The 15,951-nt window shown below is 54.3% G+C and overlaps 1 protein-coding gene across 3 annotated transcripts in view; it reads left to right on the forward strand.

The window, feature by feature from the left end:
- Positions 1–3,815: 3,815 nt before the first annotated feature.
- The window catches only part of UNC5B (unc-5 netrin receptor B), an 85,434-nt gene continuing 73,298 nt past the window's right edge, over positions 3,816–15,951 (forward strand). For all 3 annotated transcript variants that reach the window (XM_080688306.1, XM_080688307.1, XM_080688308.1), the window contains exon 1: positions 3,816–4,300. In XM_080688306.1, the coding sequence (XP_080544432.1) occupies positions 4,222–4,300 (79 nt within the window). In that variant the 5' untranslated portion in view covers positions 3,816–4,221. The remainder of the gene's footprint in view (positions 4,301–15,951) is intronic.

The following is a 15,951-nucleotide window of genomic DNA, read 5'->3' on the forward strand; positions in this document are numbered from 1 at the left end:
TCCCGGGGCTGAGATCCACTCCAGGGCGGCCCCCCCTCCCCCCGCGGTGGAAGCCTTCCGGACCCCAGGCTCTGGAAAGAGGCTGAAGCCGCCACGGAGGAGGTGTGAGCTGCAGCGCGCCGCCTAGTGGCACCCGTGAGCACATGGGTACCGGCCGCAGAGGAAGGCACCACCCAAAGCCGCCAGCTGTGCGTGCAGGGAACCCTACCGCTGCCTTTAAATCTTCATTGGTAGTTTGTATACGGCCAAAGTAGGGGATTTCTGTATATTCTTTATAATCCTATGAGCTAGTTATTATTCTCATTTTACGACTGATGCTTGGAAAGTCTCGGCAGCCAGCCCAAGGTCTCCCAGCAGGTAAGAGCATGGTCCATCAGCTCTGATTCCTGAACTCCGGAATCTGGTTTTCGAGAAATGAGGGAGCCCGTGGAAGCATTTGCAGTCCCCTCTAATTGTCAAAACTGGCTTTGTGGCTGATTTTGAAGCAGCTATATTGTACAAAGGCTTCCCCACCTCCAGCCTCCAGCCTAAATGACCTCCCTCCCCCTGTCATCCAGGAAATGGAGAGGAGGTGGGAGGCTCCTTGTAGGACTTACTTGGCTAGGCTGTAGGCCCTTTGACCAGTAACCTCTCTCTCCCCAGTCTCACTGATGTGTCCATTCAACCAATACTAATGGATGCCTACTATGTGCAGGATACTGTGTTAGGTGCTGTTTATTCAGTGGTAAACAAGAAAGGAAGTGGACCTCTGCCTCCAACCAACTCACTGCATGATCCTTTTTCTTAACTCACAGCAGGACCCCTTTGCTGTGAGTCCCATGGCTCTGGGCGTGGGCATACCCTGGTGTAAGTCTTAATCCAGCTACTCCAAGGTATTATCCCAGACTTGAGCCTTGTCTGTTCTTCACTCATCCCTGGGAAAGGTGTGGGCTCAGAACAACCTGACTCCCGCTAAAGTCTTCTCCCTGAACCCAGGAGATGCCCAGGCTGCAGAGGAATCCCATCTTCAGCGGGTTGCTTAGCTGCAGGTGGCTGAGGAAGGGGCACATCTCAGACACTTGCATGGCATGGGAGGGGGTGCAGGGGAGTTATGGAGAGATCCTCAATGTGGGATGCTGGAGTGCTGGAGGGAAAACAGGGCCTAGGACCTCCCATGGGTATATTTCAATAATTGAAAGAGTTTTTAGGCTGGGAAGTGGTGCATGGACCGGCAGGAGAGGGGGAAATGACCACTCTCCTTTTGCTTGCCACTCCTCCATCCCCCAACCCCCCATCTCCCCACCCCCCCACTCCCATCTCTCCAGCCAGAAATTAAACAAAGTCATGAAACCTGACACTTGGACTAGAGGCCTGCCTGGTGCAATTACTTCCTGAACAGGGCTGGAACTTGTTTGAAAAATCTCCAACATCCCACTGGCCTTCTGACTGAGAGAGGGAGAGAGAGAGAGAGAGAGAGAGAGAGAGAGAGAGAGAGAGAGAGAGAGAGAGGGGATTCAGGCCAGGTCCTCTGCTTAGGTTCTTGCTGAGTTATCCAGTAGAGTGTCCTTGACCATATGCCTACATACAGGGGTTGACAGGCAGATGTGGGTCTTGGTACCTGTGTCCCTGAATGTGTTTCCTGGTGATACATAAGTATCTAAATACCTATCTGTCTTTAGTGTTTTCTGCCTAGGAGTATGTTTGTGCTTCTGGATGTGTGTGCCTGTGTATGTGTTTGTCTGTGATGAGGCATATGTGTGTGCTTTTCTGAGTCCTGTATTTTGGGTATATGGTTGTCTCTGCAGTTGGGTTCCTGTTAGTACATTGATGTTTCTGGGAAAGTCATTTTGCACCTGTGAGTCTTCGTTGTATGTCTACTTGTGTGCACCTTGTTGGTTTGTGTCAGCCAGGTGTGCCCTGTAACTGTGTCTAGGGATTTGGGTGTGTATAGGTGCTTGTAGTTATGTGGATAGGTGGAGCTGGCTGGGTAAAATAAGCTATTGACTCTCTCATCCACTGCCCTTGCCTGGGCTGTCCTGGGCCAAGCTAAAAATAACCCACCTACCTTCGCCCAGTTTGCCAAAGTTCTTCCCTAGGGAGTCCCACTCTACCCATATCCACCCTCCTGACCCTGGGTGCCCAGCCAGAGAGGGCTGGGGAGGTGGACTGATTACATACACACTCCTCCAAATGCTCCAGACCCCCACATGTCGGGGGGGGGGTGTTATGGAGGGAAGGGAGTACTGGGAAGTCCTGCCTTTATCTCTCCTTTGGGGAACAGCTGGAGCAAGCCCTTGTTGCTTCTCTGCCCCCACTAAGTCCCCTTCCAACCTGCAGGTCTGGCCCCAAGTCCTTTCTCCTCCAACCTAGGAAGCACCCCTGGGGACCCTTGGCTCTATTCCAGCACATCCTCCACTGGCTCCTGGGCCTGTCAGGCCTTCTCTCTGATTTCCTTCATTCCTCCTGAAGCAGCCCACTGCATCTGTATTTGAGGAGTGATTCTAGATCCCAGTTCCAGGAAAATCCCAAGTAGTGAACAGATCAGAGCTAGGTGGAAGAGGCAGTCCGCTGGCTGCCAGCCCCTTCTCACAGCCAATCCAACACCAGAGGGCTTCTTTACAATCCCATCTCTCCTGCCCCTTTCATTCACTCACTCACTTATTCACTCAAAGCTGTGTATTCTTGAGCAAATAACTTTACATCTCTGTGCCTCAGTTCCTTCATCTGTAAAATGGGGATACAAATGGTACTTCCCTCAGAGCGTTGTGAGGATTCACTGAGGTAATGCATATAAAGTGCAAGCCTAGCACCCCATGCCTGGCACCTAGAAGGTCTCTGCTGACCTATCCTTTCTGATGTCTCTGGGTTTCAATCTCAAGACACCCATCCCCAAACTCCACCTAGTCCCATGTGACCCTTAGCCCACCCTTGGGTGGTCAGGACTTCCCTCCAGAAATCAGACTGTCTGGGAGGGGAGATCCTGGAGAGATTACTGACATTTGTGCTGCAGTATCCATGCTTTTTTTAAAAAAAAATTCTATTCTATGTCCCCTTGTGAAATAGCTATTATCATTATTTTCCATTTTACAGATAGTGACAAAAGGAGCATCAAAATGGTTAAGTAACTTGTTCAAGGTCACACAGCAGGTAAGGGGCAGAGCCCAAGTTTACACTGAGCCAAAAATGGCTGCCCTCCCCCCTGTGCCCTCTGTCACTGGGGGGGAGGGGAGGGGCTGGGTTTCTAACATCCTAAGACCTGAGTGCTGAGGAAGGCTCAGAGATCTGGGAAACAGTTCTGCCCAGGGTCATAGCAGGATGATCCAGGTCCGTGCCCAAGTTCACATAGCTGTAAGCCTCAGCTTAACCAGGATTTGAGTGTGAGATTTCCTCATTTATGAAGCCTTTTTGGAAAGACCCCCACATGTGGAAAGCATAGAGGTTAATATGCACCAGAGAACTAAAAATGAAAGTCCTGCGTTCAGAGAAGAAAGCTGACATAGCCAAGCCAAAGGAGAGCACAAAGGTACATTTCCTTAGTTTTTGGAAAAGAAACTTGAGCAGAATCCGCTCCCAGCTATAATCCAGCAGCCGGGTTTTCCAATGCCCCGGGCAGAGTGTCTCGCGAGGTCCCCCCTGAAGTACCCCCAGTGCTTCGGAGACCGGGCCCTGGTGGCCGTCGGAACCCCCTCAGGAAAGGCCCTCCGCCGGCTCCGCCCACTCCCGCCCAGGCCCCGCCCCGCGGTGCACTGTACCCTCCACTCTCGGACTCACTGGGGCTCGCGAGCCGCAGCGCTCGGCATTGTGGCAGGCGGCGGGGACCGGTGAGGCCGCCGGAGCCGCGGGCTGCGGCGGGGCGCAGAGAGGCGCACCACACAGGGACTTGGACGGCGCGGCGCCGGCCGCTGCGAGCGCGGCTGAGCGCTCTCCCCTTCGGTCGCGCAACTTCGGAGCCAGGGGGCGGGAGCCCGGAGAGCGCTTGGAGCTCGGGAGCCTGAGGAGCGCAGAGAGGGGCGCGCCAGAGCCGGGCTCCAGAGCGGGCGCCGAGCACCCTTCGCACTCCGAGCACCAGGCGGCCCTCTGCGCAGCGTGGCTGCCGCTGCCCCCACGGAGGGCACGGGCTGGCGCGGCCGGGCGCCGGGGAGGACGGCGTGGAGGCGGCGGCGGCGGCGGAGACGGCGGCGGCGAGGCTGGGGCCAGGGAGAGAAACCCGGGGGAGAGGCGCCCGAGCCGGGCCACGGGAGCATGTGGTCCCAGAGCGGAACTCGGGGCGCGCTGCTGCTGGCGCTGCTGCTCTGCTGGGACGCGAGGCTGAGCCTAGCAGGTAAGGAGCGATCGGGCATGGAGACGGGAGCGGGCGGGGCGGGGCGGGGGGGCGCAGGGGACCCTTGCTTCTCACTCTGGTCCGAAATTGAGGTGGTCGGTTGCCGCGTAGGTGCGCCCAGGGAAAGTGGCTTGGGCGGCCAAGTTAGAAGGTAGATTTCTCTGCCCCACCAAAGTGGGCGGTGGCTCAGCCACCTCGTTGGGTGGTTGTGGGGGGCTCAGGCCGAGGGGTTCAAAGTAAGCCGGAAGCCTCCTGCTTGCTCTTGGAAGAGATCGCTTTTTTATTGGAACGGTGTCCGAGTGAGGGTCTGCGCTCCGGGAGGACCCGCCTCATGGGGACCCCTGGTTCTCCGCGCGCCCTGTGGTGCCGCCGCTTCAGAATAACGATCACTTAGTGGGCCCGGTGTGCGCTCGCTTGCATTTCGCCGGCAACTTCCTAGCCCGGATCCCGGCTTTCCCTGGCGAGAGGGAGAGAGAGACCTGCGGAGCACGGGAAGCGCGGGTCCGCTCCGCGAGCAGAGGTGGCAGGCTTGAAAGGCTTTGGCTTTAGAAGGGGATAGGGCATTTACGACGTTCCCGAGATCGTGAGACCCAGAGGTCTGAAAGGATTTTTTTTCTGGGTGTTGTTATTGTTGGTGGTGTGTGTGTGTGTGTAAGGATCCTGCCGAGTTTCCTTTTAAACGGGTCATTGACATTTTCCCTGCCTGGGGAGCAGACAAGGTGCACTCGCCTGGGTACCGCTCCTACTCTGAATCCAGCAAGATGCCTTAAGGGGGTTGGTGGGCACCTAAAATAAAGTCCCTATTCCCACCCACCCTACCCCTGTCATGGATGAGTACACGTCTTGCTCCCCTGTAGCTGGGCCCAGCGCCCCTGACTGGGCTGCGTCTTCCCCTTCCCGGAGAGCCGGCGGCCGCGCGGGAGCCAATCTCTCGGGTGCGGAGACCCAGGCAGGCGGGCTGGCCCGGGCCACACGGAGCCTCCGCTCCTGGGGCGGAGTGGGAGGCGGGGCGGGGAGGGGCATCCTGTACGGAGCCCTCTGAGTTGAGGTTGAGAATGGGGCAGGAAAACTGGTGCGGAAAGTGGATGAGATGACAAGCCCTCCCTCCTCCACCTTCCACTGGGATGTTGACATCCGTCTCCTTTCCCCCAACCAATAGGCAGAGGTTCCTCACTTTGGAATTAATTCCTCACTTTGGAATTAATGATTCCCACGGCCCAGAAGTAAGGGCTTGGTTTTAGCCACCTCCCTCCCCCCCCCTTCTCCCTCACACACTTTTTTTTCCCCAACCCTGTGTTGTAAAGTTACGACACAATCATTTGATCCAAGTTAATTATGATTTGGGCAGACTCTGGTATTTAAAGCAGTGTTTTGAAGTTGGAAGGCAATGATGGGGTTGGGGGGCAGGCTGCTGAATGACCAACCTTGTTACAAAGAGTACAGTTGGATGTGGGAGGTGCTGGGCTGGGGTGTTGGTTTCTGGTTTGAGGGTGTTTGAGGAGAGTTGATTGAAGGGTAGGGTGAAGTCTCTGTAAATGGCACATGGGCAGGGTTGGGTCTTGGGAAGCTGTTTTTGTAGCAGCAGGGCAATGGGAGTGGGAATAAATACTGAGGTTGCTGGGGGCAGGAGTTTCGGGGAGCAGGAGAAAGACAAGACTGGTTGGCCTGGAGCTCTCTGGAGCTGCGCAGTAGTCTCAGCTGGGAGGCTGGGGGTGGACAGCGCTCCTGCTTAACAAAGCATCCAGCCCCCACCTTCCCCAGAAGAACCCGGAGCCCAGGGCTTTGATGGATTTGGGCACGAATGGTGCCCAGTCGGAAATGGCCTCTAATACCGGGCTTTGATTTCTCACTAGCTAGCAGAACTGGTGTTGGAATTGTGCTCATTACTTAGCACGGCAGGGGCTGCCTGCCCACCAGCCTGGACAGGGGCCAACTGGTGGGGTTGGCGTGCAGCCTTCCCTTTGCCCAGAATGTGCAGTCTTTAGAAACCTGCCTTCAGGAGGGAGAATGTGTCCCTTCCTCCTCCCCAGGCCCAGGGCATCTTTCAAAATGTTCTTTGGGTCTTCCCAGTGAACCCCTCATGCGTTCCATTTCACTGATGAGGAAAACCAAGGCAGGAGTGTTGGCTTTCTTCAAATCTTGCCTTCACCTGCCCACAGATCCACATCGCAGACTTGTATGCAGAGCTCCTATCCAATAGCCAGGTTGATTCAGGCCCCCATTGGACTCTGCTGGGTGGCCCCACTCATTTCTCCACCAGGAACCTGAGGTCAAGCTGAGGCAGAGAAAAGGCTGTCCCCACAGCCGGGACACCTCCTGTCCCCCAGCCCCAGCCCAGGGATTATGGGAATTTTCTTAAGTTTGATGCAGAAACCAAACCTGGAACCTAAGGCCCCAGACCTTTAGAAAGAGATGCCAGCAAATGACTGAGCAGGAGTGGCCACTTCAAAGCTGGGTTGGCTCTCGGAGTCTCTTCCCACCCCCCTCAGCCTTTCCTGGAGCTTTCAATGAGCCTTTCCTTGGCCTCTGGCTGGGATGCTTGAGGAGGAAGTGAGGTGTCATGATAACACTTCTTTCTTTTTAAGGTGCAATTAAAATCAGGGTTTTCCTAGTGTCTCTGCTGTGTGTGTGTGTGGTGGGGGGCGGGGGGCGGCCTTGCCTCTCTCTGCACTGTGGAAAACACCCATCTCACTTAAACAAATGGAAAATCAAGAATGTCTTAATGGGTTTCTCATTAAAGTGAAAGTACCACTACAAGGGAGGAATTTGGGATGCAATCTCTCTCTTCTCTTCCCACCCCAAACTGGGAATTCTGTAGGACAAAACCATTCCCCCTTTTCCAACCCACGTATTTAACTACTGAAGCTTTGGGACAGGCCCCGACTTGCCCAGGGTTATTCTGGGGCTCAGGGAGAGAGCTGGCATCGGAACTCAGTCCTTCTGGCTCCTTCACGCCACCTATGCAGCGGATCAGCCACCAGGGGCCTGGGATTGAGATTCTGAAATCCAGGTCCCACCGAAGAGAAGGTTGGCTTTGCTGTGTTAGATGGACTGGTAGCAGGAGGGGGGAAAGACAGGAGTTGGGAGCATGGACCCTGGAGAGGTGGAAGAAGGCAGGACCAAAGGTCAGAGGTGAGGCCCTGAGACCAGGCAAGTGCCCAAAGATAGCTCCACCCCTGGTCCCCCAGCACTTATCTTCTCAGCAATTTCCCCAACCTGCCCTTGGGCCCATCTTCCTCCCCACACCACTTTGTTGTTGAGTTTCTCCTGAACTGAAGGTACTTGACCTTGCTTCTGGCTGTTAGGCCTGTCTGCCCTCCCACCCCCCAACCCCTTCCATTCCAATGCTTAGAGAGCAAGGTTGATGGTGATTCTGAATGGCCAGTCCTGGAGCCTCCCCCAAAGCCTGCTGGCTAAACATAGGTCTTTTTTACTTCAGTGCTGGGGTTGGGGTAGCAGGGAGATACCTTGGAGCCCACCAAGGCCTGTAGGAAAAGGGGGAGAGGTTGGGACATGGACCTTGCCCACTGGGGGTGGGGCTGTGGCTGGGGAATAAAGAGAAACTGCTGCCTAGGCTGGGTGGCCCCCAAGGGGGAGAGAGGAGGAAGCGGACAGCAGAGGCCTGAGCTGGCACTCCTCCTCCTTACCAGTTTCCTAAACAGCTTCCACAAAAGGAGTCATTAAAGCTTGGAGGCAAAATGAAACCAAACAAATGCACTCTGTGCTTTTCTGTCATTCGGGATTTTTTTAAAGGAAAATTTTAAATTCCATAATTGGACTAATAAAAGGAAGAGCAGTTTCTGGAAGCGGGAGGGAATCAGTGCACTCCACCCTTTTGAAGTTGAGGCTGAGGCGCCACCTCCTTTTCCCTTGGGGCCTGCACTCAGCCAGATGCCCCTGGGTGCCTGGGGGATTTTCTCCCTGACCTGTGCATTTGGTGAGCCAGAGCCACAGGGAGCCAGGTGAGCCCCTCTGGGCTTTTTGGCAGAAGTCTGGCATCCTGTAGCAGGCCTGGCTCCTCGCTGTTAGTTTAGTGGCACACTGGTTTCCAACTTTGTTCTAATGCCTCTCCAGCCACTGCACCCCCCACCCCCACAGGGCAGGACATGCAAGCTCCTGTGAGGTTAATCCACAGGTCCCAGATGCTCCCCTTTATCTCCTATCCTCAGCTTCGGAGATGCTAATGGCAGTGAAAACGTTTGCTGAAGTGCAGGCATAAATCAGCTGCCTCCCCACTGTTCCCTCACCCCCCTGCCCCTTTTGTTTCCTCTTCCTTCTTGCCAAAAGCACTGGGTCCCTGGGAGTTCCCAAATTTACCCTCTGACCACTCAGCCTGATTAGCATCTCCTAACATCTCCATAGCTCATTCCCTGCCACTGCACCAGCCACACACCTTGACACCACCGGCTCCTCCTTTGCTTCCTCTCTTGAACCCCCTCCTTCCCCTCCCCCTCTCTTGCTGAGCTAAATCGGAAGGCTGGAAGCCGGGGAGCTCTCACCACCAAAGGAGTGAGTGCACTGAGCCTCCCTCTTTCTCACCCCCCAGAACAGGCTGCCCCCAGAGCCTCACAACTTCCCCACCACTGCTTGGCTCATTTCTCGAGGAAGGCAGGCTGTGGGTGTGAGAGTGTGTATTAAGGAGTGTGTGTGGGGGAGGTGAGAATATGTATTAAGGAGGTGGAGGGAGGTGGGAGTGTGCAGTGGGAGGTGAGGGTAGGTGTGGTGTGGCGCTGGGGCGGTCAGTGTGTGGATGTGATGTGTGCGGGAGGATGGGTGTGTATGTTGAGGAGGTTGTGTCTTTTGTATACGGGATGTGTGATGTATATATTTTGTATATGGCTGGGTGTGTATGTTTGGGTGTGTGGGGTGGGTGCACCATATACTTGGGCACAGCTGTGGTGTGTTTGTATAGAAATAGAAATAGGTGTGTGTAGCGAGGGGACAGGGCATTACGCCCAGGCAAGGGAAGCTCCATTCATTGTTTTCCATTGTTGGGGGTGCCTCTTGGAGATGAGACCCAGGCTTTTCGCCCCTTCAACACTAAGGAGACCTCATTTTGCCCTGTGAGCTGTGAGCAGGATTTGGTCCTAATGCAGGTTCTGGAATTGCAAGGGCAGAGGTCAGCTTTTCTATTGAGGGCAGATGGGATAGGCCTGCCTGAACGTGTGTTTTGCCACTCCACTGAGAGGAAGGTTGGCTATAGATTGGCTCTAAAACCAGCCCAGAAGCTTGGGTGACGAACTGCCCCCAGGAGGACAGGGACCTGAGCCCTGGGGTCTGCTGCAGTCACTCCCAGCTTGCCCAGAGCATTGCCAGGGTTCCTGCTTCAGCCCTGCAAGAGGCTGGAGAAGATTTGCTGGAGAAGAATCAGGCTTGAATGAGTGGCATTTCTAATGAAGAGCAACCCAGGCAGGCATGGCTGGGCTGCGACTCTTTGTGGCAGCAATGAGAGACACATGCACACACAGACACATGGGACTCCACTGTCCTTTCCACCTCCTTGGTCACGAAGGTTCCTCTGCTTCCTGACTTCTGCCCCTGCTGGGGACTGCCATCCTTACCTCTAGGGCAGTGGTCGGCAAACCGCGGCTCGCGAGCCACATGCAGCTCGCGAGCTGTGGTTTGCTGCTCTGTTGACTAATGAGTTTGCCGACCACTGTCATATACTACCCTTTACCTCTTTGCACACAATATGCCACAATTGCCTAATCCTCACAGCTTCCAACTACACGGTAACATTTAGTCTAGTCCAGTGGTCGGCAAACTCATTAGTCAACAGAGCGGCAAACCGCGGCTCGCGAGCCGCATGTGGCTCGCGAGCCGCGGTTTGCCGACCACTGCTCCAGGGTAAGATGTGCCATTGGGGAGCAGAGAGACCTATAGGAAACAACAGCCCCATGGTGTGCATATTGCTTTCCAGTTGATCAGAACCTCTTATGGGTGGGACCTCACTTGGTCCTTGTAAGAACCCCATAAGGAGGGAGGTGCCCACTTAGGAAGCTGACCTAGGTCCCAGGTCAGAGCCAGAGCGTGCAGGTTGCTGATGCCTACTCCAAAAGTGGTGAATGACATTCAGAGGGTTGACGATGCCAAGTGAGGGCAACAGCAATATATGCAGGGAAGAGCTCAGCAAGGAGTGAAACTGCAAGGCTGGGGCTTCCTAGAGGGGGTGACATGAGCTCTCTCCTTTTCGAAGAGCATGTCCTGACGAGACGATGGGATGGGGGTAGCTAGCTGGGGCACCTGGGCAGGAGTGCCTGGCCTCAGACCTCCTCCACTCCCAGGAAATTGGTCAGCATCTGCTTGGCCACCATCTTGGATGGGCACCAACCCTTGGTGAGCCACCCCCAGGCCATGTTTCCCTCTTGGGTCTTGCAGGCTCCACTGAAGGGGTGCACCTGGGGGGCCTGCTACAGGCTGGGACCTGGCTGTAGGCTGGGACTTGAGCAGGGCTTGAAAGGAAAAGATTTCTTATTCTTTATTCTCATCCAGTGGCCCTTGAAGATGGAGTGAACTCAGACAATACCTTTTAAACTGATAGGGACTCTGTTGGAGGTGGGGCACAGGGAGGCATACTTCTCTGCCTGCTGCTATGCTCCCATCAGAGACACAGAGCGGGTAAGATGGAAAGGATGGAATCCACAGCCCAGCCACTCCCAGGAGCCAGCCAGAGAGAAAAGGCTTATCGTCATCACCACCTCTAGGACCCCCAGCCCCTCTACACATCCCTCCTCACAGAAGCCTCTCCCAGGGCCTCAGCTTCAGGTCCAGAGGCGGCATGGCACGGCCCGCTGGAATTTTGGTGTTAACATAGCCCTCCAGCATTGCCACTTACTAACTCAGTAGGCATTGGCCAGCTCTGCTTACTGCACCGTGCCTCAGTTTCCTCATCTGTAAATGAGGATAATAGTATCATTCTCACAGGGTTATTTTGAGGCTCACGTGCCCTGATGTGCAATAAAGCACTTAGCATGTTCCAGCACACAGTGAGTGCTCAGGGAGCCCTGAGGCACAGCCTCCTCAGGAGAGAGCCCTGTGCCATCAGGGACATCTTCCTCCAGGGGAGCTGAGTGTGTATGTGTGTGTGTGGAGCGGGGTTGCGGGGGAGGGAAGAAGGAGGGATTGAGACTCAGGGCCTGGAGGCCTAGCAGCTCCTGACCTGGGAGTTTGGAGACTGGTTCTTGCCTTTCTTCTGCTGTGTGACCTTGGGCAAGTACCATTACCTCTATTCTGGTTGGTCTCCCCATCTCTAAGTTTGGGGAAAGGTGGAAGAGTGATCTCAAGGGCTGTAGGGCATTTATTTATTTATTTATTTATTTATTTATTTATTTATTTGTCTTGTTCCATCTGAAGAGGCCTCAGCAGCCAGCAAGAGACAGAAGTAGCCAAGGCCCAGAACCACTTGTGTTTACAGAGGCCCCTCAAGAAAGTCAATATATTGACTGGAGTGCCCTTGTGAGCATTATTCAGTCCTGGGTGTGTGTGTGTATCTCTCTTTCTTTCTTTCTGAAGTCATAAATCACCCTCTGAGACCTGGTCCCTTTTTCCTGCTCCATAAGCCTCTGCAGCCTCAGAGAGCCCCAGACACCAAGCAGGGCCCAGGAGGCAGAGGAGGACCCCACAGAGTCACTTGCTATTTCCACCCTTCCACTCTCACCAAGGCTCAAGGGGAATGAAAGGTAGGGGGTGAGGGGGGGGGGAGGTAGGGGTGGGCGGAGGGCTTAGAAGATGTAGCAGGAACAGGTTGCCCAGACTTGGCCACACCATTTTCTGTTTCATCTCTCAGGGATGGGGCAACTGAATTTGGGGGTGGGGAGTGAGCAGTCCTGTCGCCACAAGGGGTATTAGAACACCAGCCCAGCCCTACAACTTGGTGCATATGTACATTCATTCAATCTGAGTAAGTACTGGGCTCTGAGGTCAGAGATGGGCAAAGCGTAGGCTTGACCCTTGAATTGATGGGCTTTGTGTTGCTTCTCGAAGCATGAGCCACGTGTCAGGCCTGTGATGCTGGGGTGCAAGAGGAGTGTATGATGATTCAACAGAGAGGAGCCCATTCAAGGACAAGCCAGAATATGTACGTCCTGGGAGGGATTTGACATGGTGCTTAGAGGGCAGGCTGTGTAGTCAGACTACTTGGGTTCAAATCTTGACTATGCCACAATCTGCCTGTGTGTCATAGAGCAAGTTGCTTATCCTCTCTGAGCTTTCCTTTATCTGTAAAATTAGAGTAGTGATAACACCAATCTCATCAGATTGTTGTGTGGATGAATGAGACCATGCATACAAGTGCTTTGTACATTCAGAAGTGCTTAATAACATTCACTGTCATCATCATCGTCATTATTGGTGCCATATATTGAGTGACATGACAGGAAATGCTTAAGCTGTTACGAGAAAGCTCCTGTGGGCCTGGGTTGGTTGGTCGGGAAAGGCTTCCTGTAGTAGGGAAGGGTGGCCTTTGAAGGATGAGCAGACTTTGGGTAAACAGAGAGGGTGTTCCTGGTAGGGGATGTAAAGGAATGAGATGGAAACATTTGGCACATCCACTCAGGAAACAAATTTCAGATTCGGCCACTGACTCATATTGATCATCTGGTAAAACAAGACTTTTGGGGCCAAGGGGTTCCTTGTTAGTAAAGTGGAAAGAGTGAGGGCTTTGGAATGAAAAGGATTTGTCTCTTACTGATTGCCTGGGCCGGGAGGCGCAACCTCTCTGAAACTCAGTGTGCCCACCTATGAGGTAGGGACAACCCTGCCACCTTCACCAGACGGTGATGTGATATGAGATAGCACATGCAGACCTGGCACAGAGTAGCCTCCATTGATTTCCACTGCCCTCCCTCCTGCCGGCCTCTCCCCTACTTTCAGTCTTGCTTTCTCTCTGTACATCTCTGGGCAGGAGATCAAAGGGACAGAGTCCCAGATGGCAGCTTCCAGGTTGAGTGGAGAGCCAGGAAGAGGTGCGGGAGAGGGAGACTGCCTTTCCTGGTCCTTGGTGCCCACCTGGGCCTGATGGATACCAGGGGGCATCCCCAAGGTCTGGGAAGAAGGTCTGCTGAGATCACTGAGGAGCCTGCAATCCTCAGAGGCCCTGAGAGTGTCTGGCTGGAGGCCTTACTGGCCAAGAGACAGAGCTGAAGGAAAGCAGCTCTGTAATGTGATCAGAGGTGCCTGCCTGCCCAGCCTGGGACTTGAGCACCCATGGAAGACGCAGAGCTTACAAGAAGTTGAATCAGAAATTCAGGAAACTTGTTCCTGGCACCTCCCCCAACCCAGTGCTGGTCATTCTCTGACACAGCAGGGCAGAGTGGGGCTCAGGTAGCACTAGCCGTGACTGGGGGTGTGGTGATGTCCTTGGGGGGCAGCCTTTCACTCTCCCTTTCCTTATCACCGAGACAGGGCCCTGGGTGGAAGGCAGCGTCAGTGGGTGGAAGCAGGGTGGGATTGAAACAACTAGTGATGGGAGAGCAGCTGTGACACGGGTGACTAGGGAGACTGGGTCTGATTTGTCTAATTTTACTCACCCACGTGTTGCTAGTGCCTAGCACAGTCCCTGGCGCACAGCAGGTGCTCCATCAATACTGCGGAATGAATGGATGAGGAACGCATGGTCAGATTTATTCCCTGCCGTGTTGGACTTGCTACTGCAAATGAGTAACCAAAGAATTAGAAGGTTCTCACTGCTTTGCTTCCACTTTGCCTTCCCTCTCCCTTCATTCTCTCCTGCTTTCTGTCTTCAAGCACTGACTGTGTACCAAGAATGATGGAAGTCAGAGCCAAGTCCTCAGCGGTCAGAGCCCCTAGTTAGGAAAGAACTTATTCAATAATCCAGTGGAGCCACGCAGAATTAATTAAGTACTACACTCAAGTGACCTTGGCCCCTCTGGGCTGGTAAACTCTGCACTTACCTGTAAGGTGGCCTTCACATAACACGGCTGGTCCAGGCCCTTTTAATGCGTTTCCTACTTGTATTTCCAAGCCCACTGATCATTTCCCTCCACCTTGCCTTCTCATGGCTCCAGAGAATGCCTGTTACATGGACACTGACCTTGAGGCCTGGGAGCAGGTGTGGCTGAGAGGATACATTTGAAGGCCCATAGGTAGGTCTAACCACAGCCCTCAGCCCTCCAGAGCTTCTTGGCAGGAGCTGGGTTTGGTGCAGGGGAGTTTTGGCTGCAGGATCTGGCTGAGCCGGGTTCTCTCTGGCCCTGTGTCCAGTGCTAACATTCAGGGAGCATCCCTGGGAGATTAACACCCCCCCCCCCTCCCCGAGGCCCTTGGCCGAGGCAGCAGAATGCCTGGCCCAGCTACCACCCTCACAGCTGGGCACCTGCCGGTCCTTGCCAGGAGCCCTGCCACAGGCTGATCTGGAATTCCTGTCTGGCAGCCCAAGACAGCTGGGCTGCTGGGCACCATGACCCCTGCTGCAAATTTGATCTGACCCCACATTTTCCTACTGGTGCACTCCACTTCTGTAGACACACACATAGAAGAGGCAACAGCAAAAAGAGCCCTGGGCTGAGGACTGGGAACCTGGATTCTAATTCCAGCCACACTGCTGTGTTGCATAGAGTTAGTCCCTCTCCCTCTCTGGGCTTCAGTACCCTCCTCTGTCCAAATGAAGGGAGTCCACCCTGAAATCAGAAAACTGAGTTAAGTCCTAGCTCTGTTAGTAACTGCAGTTCCCTGAGTCTGTCTCTCCTCTCTGTTAAATAGGGGCCCTGATTGATTGATGGGACGATCAAACCAATGGGGCCTCAAACATGATGGTGCATGGTCAATAAAAGTCAGTTTCCTTTTCTTTCTACCTGGGAGGAAGGCAATCCACAAATCGCTGGTTACACCTTCCTTCTTTCCAATGCTCCCCTCTTGACATGGGGAATATTAGAAACATAAGATTCGCGATGGCCCACGGGGTGACTTAGTGATCTATCTGGGGTTACAGTGAAGGGCGGGCCTGCATTGTCATATCACAGGCAAATCACTCACCATCTTTGAGCCTCAGTTTACCTGTCAGCAAAAGGAATAAAAGCAGTTGGATGCTTGTAGCACTAAGGGAGAAAACACCCAGAGAGGTGCTTTGGAAATGGTTCTCTAAACTCCAGAGGCCACTGATCAGAAGCAGCAGGAGGCTGGCAGAGCAAGCAAGGTCTGTTACCCCAGGGACTGTGCAGTGTGTCCTGAGGGCTGTTTGCTGTGGGGTGGGGGTCGGGGGGAGGGCCCACGCTTCCATTTCCCTGGCTAAAACCTCCCACAGGTGCGTGAGCCCTGGCATCTCCTCTTGGCCTGGCTGGCCATGGCAGTTGAGATAGTTGACAATGGTTTGGGTCGCTTCCCATCCTTCTCTGTGCTCCACACCCCAGAGCAGAGGGGGCCGGGGTGCCACGTCAGGGAAGGTTAGTGTCGGTGCTGGGTTTGATGTTTCCAAGCCAGCACGCCATCTGCCATGCCCACCAGAAGTTACATAATCCCTCGGCCGACTGCCCATTCTTAGAAAACAGGGCAGGTGGGACCAGCAGGGAGTGAGGGTTAGGCACTTTGTTCCCTTGCAGCCCATCACCAGCCTGGATCAGCCTTCATTCTCCGAGTCCGCTGTGTGGAGCCTGAGACAAATGCCAAGACAGAGTGAGGCTGAGGTTGGGAGGGGA

The sequence above is a fragment of the Plecotus auritus genome (assembly GCF_963455305.1).
Source record: "Plecotus auritus genome assembly, chromosome: 9".
In the NCBI taxonomy this organism is placed as follows: Eukaryota; Metazoa; Chordata; class Mammalia; order Chiroptera; family Vespertilionidae; genus Plecotus; species Plecotus auritus.